The 11,687-nt window shown below is 35.2% G+C and overlaps 1 protein-coding gene across 1 annotated transcript in view; it reads left to right on the forward strand.

Moving 5' to 3' along the window:
• Positions 1-3,071: 3,071 nt before the first annotated feature.
• Positions 3,072-11,687, forward strand: part of casp9 (caspase 9, apoptosis-related cysteine peptidase) — a 9,506-nt gene continuing 890 nt past the window's right edge. Inside the window, exons 1-9 of the mRNA XM_073822690.1 lie at positions 3,072-3,380; positions 3,780-3,978; positions 4,160-4,264; positions 4,392-4,444; positions 7,440-7,616; positions 7,735-7,824; positions 8,060-8,207; positions 8,674-8,862; positions 8,960-9,069. Of these exons, the coding sequence (XP_073678791.1) occupies positions 3,249-3,380; positions 3,780-3,978; positions 4,160-4,264; positions 4,392-4,444; positions 7,440-7,616; positions 7,735-7,824; positions 8,060-8,207; positions 8,674-8,862; positions 8,960-9,069 (1,203 nt within the window). The 5' untranslated portion in view covers positions 3,072-3,248. The remainder of the gene's footprint in view (positions 3,381-3,779; positions 3,979-4,159; positions 4,265-4,391; positions 4,445-7,439; positions 7,617-7,734; positions 7,825-8,059; positions 8,208-8,673; positions 8,863-8,959; positions 9,070-11,687) is intronic.

Genomic DNA, 11,687 nt, shown 5'->3' on the forward strand with positions numbered 1-11,687 from the left:
TAGTCTCTTTCATTGAACAGCTGTTATTTTTTAGACCCTGGACCACAAAACGGGTGTATTTGTAGCAATAGCCAAAAATACATTGTGTATGGGTGAAAATAATCACATTTTCTTTTATTCCAAAAATCATTAGGATATTGAGATGTTCCGGAAAGATATTTTGTAAATTTCCTACCATGAATATATCAAAACATTTCTTTTTAGTAATATGCATTGCTAAGAACTTCGTTTGGACAATTTAAAGGTGGTTTTCTCAGTATTTTGATTTGTTTGCACCCTCAGATTCCAGATCTTCATGTAGTTAAATCTCTGCCAAATATTGATCTATCCTAACAAACCATACATCAATGGAAAGCTTATTTATTCAGCTTTCAGAATAAATATATAAACCTCAATTTCTGAAAATTGACCTTTATGACTGGTTTTGTGGTGCCCTAGTTGAGACCCAATGCAAAAGATGACTCAGTTGGTTGTCTGCATCGATTTATGTTCATTTATTCATGTCTACTGGATCTGAATGAATGCATTGGATACGAACATACCAACTACTCAAGAAACACTGGCCTTGCATTTCACAGTATGTGCCTTGTCTTGCTGCCAGAATGATATATTACTGCATTTGCCAGCAGGTGGCGCTACAGTTTTGCAATTTTTACTTACAAAGTATTTACTGGCATGATCATTTTATGTGCTATGTTGTCAAAGCAGTGCACACACATTTTTTTCTTATGTTACTTTATAACTAGGCCTACATTTGGTTTATTCTTTAGTTTTTTAATCATCTAATGGTAAATCATGTAATTATGCAAACAATATAAGAAAATGTAATGTGAGAATAATGAAGAAAAAGTTACTGTTTCATATCACTGTAATATTATTACAATGTTTAATAATAATAACTCCTATACACTGCCATTCAACAATTGGGGATCAGTAATATTTTTTATGTTTTTTTAAAGGAAACATTTATTTGATTAAAAATACAGAAAAAACTGTAATAATGTGAAATATTATTACAATTTAAAATAATGTTTTTTTATTTTACTGTGCTGTAAAACTATCATTTATTCATGTGACAAAAATGCTTCAGAAATCATTCTGATTTATTAACAATATGCTGATATATTATGAACAGTTGTGCTGCTTAATATTTTTTGGAACCTGTGATACTTTTTTCAGGATTCTTTGATGAATTAAAGACGAAACAGAACAGCTTTTATTCAAAATAGAAATATTTTTCATCACTTTTTATTATTTCAACATCCTTGCTGACAAAAATATTAATTTCTTTCAAAAAAAGACAGAGAAAATGACAGACCCTAGACAATTGAATGGTAGTGTATAACTGTACAAAAAAATATTTTTTAAATAAATGCTGTTCTTTATTACCTTTTATTCATCAAAGAATCCTGGAGAAAAAAAGAAAAAAAACTTATATATATACAGTCAAGCCCGAAATTATTCATACCCCTGGCAAAAACTTTAAGTTACTTTTATTCAACCAGCAAGTTTTTTTGTTTTTTTTTTCACCAGAACTGACACAGGCTTCTCCCAACAGATAATAAGACGATGTACAAGAGGCATCATTGTGGAAAAAAATATTTCTCAAAAAGTGGCATGTCCAAAATTATTCATACCCTTCTCAATAATCAATAGAAAAGCCTATATATATGAATGAATGAATGAATGAATGAATGATGCATTTATATAGCGCTTTCATTGTGTATTGCCATACACCCAAAGCGCTTTACAATCATATGGGGGATCTCTCCTCAACCATCACCAGTGTGCAGCATCCACTTGGATGATGCGTCGGCAGCCACAGTACAACGGCGCCGGTGCGCTCACCACACACCAGCTACAGGTGGAGAGGAGAGAGATATGGAGCCAATTTAATGAATGGGAATTATTAGGAGGCCATGATTGACTAGGGCCAGTGGAGGGAATTTGGCCAGGACACCGGGGTTACACCCCTACTCTTTACGAGAAGTGCCATGGGATTTTTAGTGACCACAGAGAGTCAGGACCTCGGTTTAACGTCTCATCCGAAGGACGACTACACTACCGTTCAAAAGTTTGGGGTCAGTAAGACTTTAGTCTTTAAAGAAGTCTCTTATGCTCATCAAGGCTGCATTTATATGATTAAAAATACAGAAAAAAAACAGTAATATTGCAAAATGTTTTTACAATATAAAATAATGTTTTTTATTTTAACATACTTTAAAATAGAATTTATTCCTGTGATGAAAAGCTGAATTTTTATCAGTTGTTACTCCAGTCTTAAGTGTCACATGATCTTTCAGAAATCATTCTAATATGCTGATTTATTATTAGAATGATCAATGTTGGATAATATCAACAGTTGTGCTGCCAAATATTTTTTTGGAACCTGTGATTTTTTTTCCCAGGATTCTTTCATGAATAACAAGTTTAAAAAGTACAGTGTTTATTCAAAATATAAATATTTTCTAACAATGTAAACTTTTAATTATTAACTTAATACATCCTTGGTGAATAAAAGTATTAATTTCTTTTAAAAAATAAAATAAAAATAAAAATGTACTGACCCCAAACTTTTGAACAGTAGTGTATATTTATATTAAACAGCAAAAAACCTTTCCTATATTGATAATAAATCAGCATATTAGAATGATTTCTGAAGGATCATGTGACAAAATGGATCAAATTCAGCTTTGCATCACATAAATATATTTTAAAGTATATTAAAATAGTTAACCATTATTTTAAATGCTAATAATATTTCGTAATATTACTGTTGTTTTTCTGTATTGTCGATTAAACAATTGCAACTTTAATGAGATATGAAACTTCTTTAAAACAAACAAACATTTAAAAAAAATTCTAAACGGTTGTGTATTTTGGTCTACATCATGACTAATAATAATAAATGCTGTTTATTTTTCTATTACATACACTTAATTTATCTACGTATGAAATTTCGACAGAAATCACATGAGTAACATGTTCAACTTACAACGTTTCAGTTTCATTGTGTACTTTTTGGTAAACACCTGCCCAGCCCGCAGAGCGTGACGTCATCGCTAGCAAGACGTAAACAAGGAAGAGAATCGAAGCGCCGAATGAGTAGAGCTGCGTTTTGTATTGATTAAAAGTCAATTCAGCTCAGTTAAAGCTTTATTGTTTTTTTACGCGTTTATTCTGTGTTACTTTCACAAATGAATTAACAAAAATTCAGTCATATTGTAAACGTCTCTTGGTCTCATAGAATGGACCCCAAACACAGACAGATACTTCAGCGGCACAGGTTTGATCTAGTCAAGGCATTGATTCCTGCAGACATCTGCGATGGGCTTTTGTCAAAGGGGGTCTTCACCCAGGACATGATCGATGAAATACAGGTAATACTGATGTCTTTGTTTACATATGGGAAAATGGGAACGGGATTGTGAAAGTTCACACGCGGTCATTGTGAAAGTTCACAAAGGAACAGTACAATTTGCTAGTTATTTGCTTGCTCACCCTCATCAAACCAGTATGACTTTCTTTAATTCTGTGGAACACAAATAAAGAATATGAAGCAGAATGACAGTCACAGTAACCATTCACTTTAATTGTATGGAAACATGACTGTCAGTTACTTTATACAGCTTCATGCTTCATACAGGATGTTCACATTTCACTTGTTAACAATCTGCATTGTTTAGTAAAATTATGAAGGTAAGACGATATGGCCGTTCATGTGAGTGGTTCCCTTATTGCAAACCTGCAAATGTGATGAACTGTTGTTGTCCCAACAGAGCAAGGCGATAAGACGTGACCAAGCCAGGCGACTGGTGATAGACTTAGAGACGAGAGGGAGTCAGGCATTCCCAGCCTTCCTGGAGTGTCTGCGTGAAACGGGCCAACATGACCTCGCAGAGCTCCTTCAGTGTGGCGATGGTGGTCGTCTACCTCCTTCTGTCCCCATACAGCCTTCACCGATCCCCCTGCCAGTCCGTAAGTGTGTTACTTCCATTTAAAAAAAACATGGGATGTATTATCTTGGGATGTTCCCATAATCCAGAAACACAAAACACCCGCACCTACCCATGATCCTCTTGAGCCTGCCTGTAACTGACATTCTACTATGATTTTTTTCCCTAACGCATACCTTATTTGATCTTATGGTTTAATGCAGAGAATCCAAAATATATAGAAAAACCAGACAGACCTGATTTTATTCCACCACGGTTAGTACCACTGAGACCAGGAAGTCTGCCTGTCCCCAACCCTTTTAGCCCACGTAAGTCACTGTCATGCTGTAGTTCTCAATAAAGTATGTTAGTTTTGATCTGTTAAATGCTACCCAATTACTAAAGGGGTTGTATATTTTAGAAAGCATAAATAACCTTTGGATTTATGCATTACAGCTTCTGAAACTCAAGAGGTGACACCAACCAGGCCAAGAAGAGACAGTATACAGGTAACCATGATCACTCTCAGAGTCAGCTAACAATCTGAATGTTTAAAAGTCAGTAATTCTTATTTATTCACTAATAATTGAGTACAAGTATTCTTAGCTGCTTGTTTAGTCGTGATGTAAGACAAGCTGTTTCCAGGTCCAAGCCTCAACTCGTTTTACTTGAGAATACTATCTCAACAGCCGTTTATGAGCGCTGTTTATCATATTACACATTTAAGCTGAACATTTGAAAACTTAGTGTAAACTACAGTCTTAATGCTCATAGCGTCCCTGACACAAATATTTTTAATATTTATTTCAGTGCTGTCAAAATTAGTGTTAACACAGGCAATTATTTTTCCAGTTTAACAACGTTAAAAATATTGAACGGAGGGGCGGAGCTAGGGTTGGCCAGCCCACTCACAACTGCTGCTTATGTCTCTTTTTTTTCCTTGACAAGAAGTGCATTTATTTAGTCGCAGAACATCTTTGCGACCACATCAAAATGGAGACTTTTCAGGTGAACACTCTGACTTTACTTCAGCGTTAGGCGCTAATCAAATGAATACAGGTGACGAGGGAGCTTTAGTAGAACAACTGTGAGCTGCGGTCTGATGAGATGTTGTCAGGCCATATGTCAGTAAAAACAAATTTACCTGTCCTGTCAGCCGTTACACTGTGCTCGCTGCACGCACACTTCGATTGCATGCACAAATGCTGTGGCGCACGCTGTAGCCTGTATCATTTCATATTAAAGCGTGAATTAAACTACCAGCAGGTGTGTCAGATCCGCTTCATGTTCAGCAGCAGTAGCTCTTAAAGTAATAGCAGCCAAATAACTTAATAACCTAGCTGCTGTGATGTCTATCAATCCAAGAAAAAAAGAGGAAATCAATAACTTTTGTAGCTTTAAGGATTCATCTATATTTAATTTAGTATTCAGTGTTTGAAAACATTATTTCAATTCATACTTGCTAAAAGGCACAGGTAAATAATGGGTTAGTGTAAAGAATTTCACTTAGTTAAGTTCACTTAAATTAAAAGTAGTTATTTTTTTAAAGTCTAATAAATGTTAAAATTGATATACTGTAATGTTGAATGGCTGTAGTCAATGGTTAAATATTAGGGAAAAAAAGAACATTTTCCTAGAGACATCAGTAATATTGGTATCAGTGATACTCACCTTCAGTCATAAAAATATTGAGCAAATATTAAAAATAGACTGTCTTTATATTGTTTCTAAATTAATTAAATGTGAAATTAATGCAATTTAAAAATGCATTTAAAAACTTTATTCTTAAGTTTGCTTAATTTAAAATAAAGTATTTCTATTTTCATTGTCTTGCTATCTGGGATTTTAGTATGGAGTTAAAGGTTAGGATAATATTTTTTGGTAGTATTATATCACATTGTGAGTGTATATTACTATTGTTGTGTTTTTGTGGCATCTGATAGAATGTTTGGACCCGGAAGCAGTGACGTGTGACATCAGACTTAACAAGTGAATTTTTTGAGAAAAGATTCTCAAACTAATTATGGAAGTGTATCACAATTTCCACAAAAATATTAAGCAATATATATATATAAAGAATATTGTTTTATGTTCATATATAACACTACCGTTCAAAGGTTTGGGGCCAGTGTAATTTGAGATGGCTGCTCAAAATAACAGTTCTGTCATGAAAAATTTCTGAATGGTTAGCATGGTAATATTTATGGCAGTGTTAAAGGAGTAGTTCACTTTCAGAACAGAAATTTACAGATAATGTACTCAGCCCCTTGTCATCCAAGATGTTCATGTCTTTCTTCCTTCAGTCGTAAGGAAATTATGTTTTTTGAGTAAAACTTTTCAGGATTTCTATGGTGCCCCTGAGTTTGAACTTCCAAAATGCAGCTTCAAAGGGCTCTAAATGATCTCAGCTGAGGAATAAGGGTCTTATCTAGCAAAACGATCGGTTATTCTCTTGTCTAGGTTGGCAAGATAAGCGTTTAAGATGAAAAAGTATATAAGTTGTAAATGTTTTTAGATAATAATCGGTCGTTTCGCTAGATAAGACACTTCCTCCTTGGCTGGGCTCATTTAGAGCTCTTTGAAGCTGCATTTAAACTGCATTTTGGAAGTTCAAACTCGGGGGCACCATAGAAGTCCATTATATGGAGAGAAATCCTGAAATGTTTTCCTCAAAAAACACAATTTCTTTACTACTGAAGAAAGAAAGCCATTAACATCGTGGATGACAAGGGGGTGAATACATTATCTGTAAATTTTTGTTCTGAAAGTGAACTACTCATTTAAAGGGGTCTTAAACTGAAAAATCTAAATTCTCTTGATCTTTTGACATATAAGAGGTCATTGTACTATAAAAACATCCTGTAAGTTTCAGAACTCAAAACCTTCTTGTTAGTCTAAAATCAGCCTTGAAGCCAGTCTGTCAAAACAGTTGTGGAATGTGCTACTTAATGACAAAGCGGGGTCAAAATAGGGCAAAAAATAACCTATTACCTCTAAATTATGTTTTTTGATGACAATATTTTGATAACATTATAAATGCATCTCAGAGAATAGTACAAAATAATAAATATGTTTGGTCTTGGAGGAATAGACCTGCTACACTGCTGCTGCATCCACAGACATGCTGCTGTGAGAATGTAAGTAATACGGCTGCTTCATATATAACATGCATTAAATTATCCCGTAGCAGATCTATACAGGTGGAGCTGGAGAAGGTGGAGGGTTTCTGAAGTGTGCAGAAAACACTGGCCAAGTATTTGAATGTTGAGTAGCAAGCTCATGCAAAAACCACTCAGCTGCACAATGTGAATAATGATGTGATTATATCAGACTGAGTAAGGCCTGCATCATCTTTCACGACAGAACTTTTTATTTATTTAAAATTGTAATGAAAGTTCAGTTTTTACTGTACTTTTGCTGAATTTTTGATCAAATAAAGAGACTGATGTTAAATAACAAAATAAATTTTAATTGCACCATTGACCAACATACAATTTTTTCCAGTGCTATAAGATGGATGCCAGTCCGTGTGGGATCTGCCTGATTATAAACAATGTCGATTTTGACCCAGCCTCCGAACTAAAAGATCGAAAGGGGTCTGACATTGACAGCGACAAGATGGAGAAAAGATTTAAAGCGCTCAACTTTGAGGTTATTGTAAAAAGGAACTTGAAATACAAAGTAAGCACAGTACTTCCTCTTGTTCTCACCATAAACAAAGCTGCAAGATAAAAGTCTGTGTGTCTTTAATACATTTTAAAAATAGAATGAATAAAAACATTTTTTCTCCCCTCCCTAGCGCATAAGACACGAGATGTCATCTTTAGCAAAGAGAGATCATTCTGCATATGACTGTTGTGTGGTCATCATCCTTTCACATGGTACTGAGGTAAAAAACGGTTACATCTTTTTTTCTCTCTCTCTCTCTCCAAAAAAAGAGGATATATGTTATATTTGCTTTTCACAATTATGAAGACTATTAGTTTTCAACAAAGAAGTACAACCTGCAAAGAAATTTTATTTGCTTCCTCCTTTTTTCGAACACCATCAAGCTATCCAGTTACAAAAACGTTAGTGGCGTTTTCTCATTTTACATTGGTGCTTGATATTTCTCTCATCTTTAGGCGAACCACAATCGTTTTCCCGGAGCAGTTCATGGTGTTGACGGGCCATCTGTCCCAGTTCAGTTAATCACAAATTATCTCAACGGCCAGAACTGTCCTTCTCTTCAGGGCAAGCCCAAGCTGTTCTTCATCCAGGCCTGTGGAGGAGGTGGGCATCTCAGAAATCTCTCACAAGTCTCGTTTACCATTGTTCTGTGAATTTTCATGCTCGAAATCCATTCATAGCAATATATTACTTCCAGGCCAAAACCTTTCAACAGCTGTTTATGAGCAGTTTATTCATATCATACATTTAAGCCATTGATATAATCACAGTAACATTTTTTTGCTCTTCATTTAGAGATAAAAAATAATTTGAATGCCATCCATGCTGAAAGCAACATTTTGATGAGTATATGTGACACCAATATTTTAATGATTCGTAAAAGATGAATCACTATCTTTCTTAAGCTTAAAGGAATAGCTAATCCAAAATCACAATTCTGTCTTTAATTACTCACAGTACCCATAAGACCTTTGTTCATCTTCGACACACAAATTAAGCTATTTTTGATTTCATTTCAAGTGTGCTACAGTTTTTCAAATGATGTTAACGTTTTTCTTCTCACCTGTAGGTGAGAAGGACACAGGTTTTGAGGTTTCTCCAGATGAGGTGGAGCCCTCTTTGGGTGGGATAGATGACCAGATGGACGCTATTCCCATATCCTCCAGCAGTGACTCTCTCAGCACATCTGATGAAATTGATGCTCGGGCCAGTTTGCCCACACCCAGCGATATCCTGGTGTCCTACTCAACCTTTCCAGGTCTGTCTTTTTGTCATTATGGAATTGCATGTTGTGCCTGAAATAGTTGTTTTGATTGCCAAACACAAATGGACAACACATGCTAATGCATTTGCAGGCTATGTCTCCTGGAGGGACACGCAGGCTGGATCCTGGTATGTGGAGAATCTTGATCGTGTGCTTGAGGAGAATGCTTCCATTAATGATCTGGTGACGATGCTGATGATGGTACGTCTTTGTCTTGTAAAAAGTCTCAAAACTTTAAAGGGATTGCTCCTTCAGAAAACTAAATTCTGTCATTAATTACTCACCCTCATGTCGTTCTACACCCGTAAGACCTTTGTTCATCTTCGGAATACAAATTAGGATAATTTTGATGAAATCCGAGAGCTTTCAGATGCTGCATAGACAGCAACACAACTACCATGTTCAAGGCACATAAATGTAGTAAGGACATTGTTTGAACAGTCCATGTGACATCAGTGGTTCAATCGTAATTTAATAAAGCTACAAGGCTTTTTTCAATTTTGTAAATTTCATTGACAAATAATTTGTTTTGAATGACAAAAACTATGAGGAAAATCTATTGACATTTTCGTCTGTGAATAAAAATGACAAAAGAAAAGAATTGCTGCGTGGTTAGGAAGTTAGATGCATACAGTTGAACTGTATTCGAATTGTCCATTTTTCATGAAGTATTCATGTAAGCATACTCGGTTACGGATGTGAATGTAAACAGTTGGGAGAATATATCGGACGCCTATCAGTACATTGCATCCATGTGTCTGGTTTCAAAGGGACAGCAGCCTAATTTAGTTCCTATCGTCTGTGGCATTGATGTTTACAAGCAACAAAAGAAAAACTGAAAATCACTCACTGCTCTTGACTGAATAACTTAGCCCTGATAAAGATCTAAATGTATTTATATTAGGGCTGTCAAAAATAACGCGTTAACGGCGTTAATTATTTTGTTGTTGTTAATTACGTCAAATTTTTTAACGCATTTCACGCATGCGCAGTGTGACGAATTATTTGTCAGGAAAGTGGTTGGGGAGCTAGAGGCGAGAGGGAGCAAGGATTCAAATATAAAAAGAAAGATGATGGTACAGTTAACAAGTACAAGCCTGGGCGACAGCCCCTCTGCAACTGGAGTGGTTAGCCAAGCTTAGGCCCGGTTCTACTGGGGTAGAAGGTGCTATACCCTCAAACGAAAGCAAACCAATTGAAGATCTGGCAAACAATCCAGCGTTGTTCATCTCCTGACTAAGTGTAGACTCGATGTAAATAAAAGATTCATTGTGTAGTTTAGAAAGCTTTATTGATTATAACGGAACGTTGTGAGATCTCTATGAACTAAGATTTGTGACGCTTTTAGTGATAATAAAGGGAGCGCGCTTTGCACTTTCCATGCCATAATCCATTCAGAATTTGTATGAAAAGAGCGGTGACTGACACAGTGACAGAGTGGAGAGTGGAAGATACATAAAGCCGCTTTGCAGGTCATCGAGGCACCAGCTCAATCATTTGCATTTTTTCAGTGGAAGCTATTTAAAATTATCCGTCATTTTTGCTCACAAAGGAAAAAGTAATACACCAAAAAACGTTGCAGTGTTTTTATAAAATAAAGAAAACAAAAATGATGCGCTTTCTGTCGTCTCGTTCTTGAACAGGAGTGCTTAACAAAAATAAAGCTAAATGCATGCCTCACAGACATGATAAACATATCTATAGAAAGTTTTAAATTATTACTTAACGAAATAAAACAAATCGAAAACAAAAACTTGTTTAATATGTAATCCTTAACGATAAATTTCTCTCTCAAGGCGCGTCCAAAAATGAGATTGCAGGATCTTTGCGACATTGACTCACATTGAATACACTTTATTAATAAATAATTCAGATATGTCCTTACTCTTTCCCCGACACATTTATTATTTATTTTTGCCGGTATTTTGTGGCAAGTTTCAGCCTACTGCGTGCGATTGAACGCGGATCTCTTCCAGTTGCGCCATCCGAGCCGTTGTCGAAAGTAAAAGCGAAAGTCTCGTGTTGTTTCCACCAGCGCGACATAATTGATGGATGTCTAAAATATAAAAAATAATGAGTAGCCTAAAACAGGCCCGATGCGGGCCCTGGCATAATATGAAAATGTGAAAATTATGTATCTGTGTCCTGTTATTTATATTTTGGTATGCATTTCAGGAAAAAAAAGGTTAGGATTCAGGTGTCGTTGCAAAAAGTGATTAATCATGATTAATCCACTGAAAAGTCTGATTAATCTGATTAAAATTTTTTATCATTTGACAGCCCTAATTTATATAAATAAATATGTATGCTTTCAAGAATGAAGAATGTGGTAAACAAGTTGTTATAAGGAATGCATAATTAGCCTATATAACTATGTTCTTGTTTCTTTATGAGAAGTGGTTTCATTTCATTTTAATATAAAGGCATGTTATGTGTCACATCTGTTAAATCTGTGTCTATCGTGATAAAACCCTAATATCAAACCTGTACAATGGTTTTGGTAATTTTAGAGAAATGCTTAATAAATGCATCACACTGTAAATAAACCCATTCGATTTTAGCCGAGTAAATCTACTGTAGATTTAGTTGACTAAAATCTTTTGATATTTAATCGACTAAAACTAAAACATTTCAGATGTCTAAAATATGACTAAAACTAAATGGCATTTTAGTCAAAAGACTATGGCTAAGACTAAATCTAAATTTGCTGTCAAAATTAACACTGCTACAAGGACACTTTTTCTGGGTCTTGAACGTTGCTGTCTACGCAGGGTCAGAAAGCTCTCTGATTTCATCAAAAATAACTTAATTTTTGTTCT

The sequence above is a fragment of the Garra rufa genome, chromosome 18, assembly GCF_049309525.1.
Source record: "Garra rufa chromosome 18, GarRuf1.0, whole genome shotgun sequence".
Classification (NCBI taxonomy): Eukaryota; Metazoa; Chordata; class Actinopteri; order Cypriniformes; family Cyprinidae; genus Garra; species Garra rufa.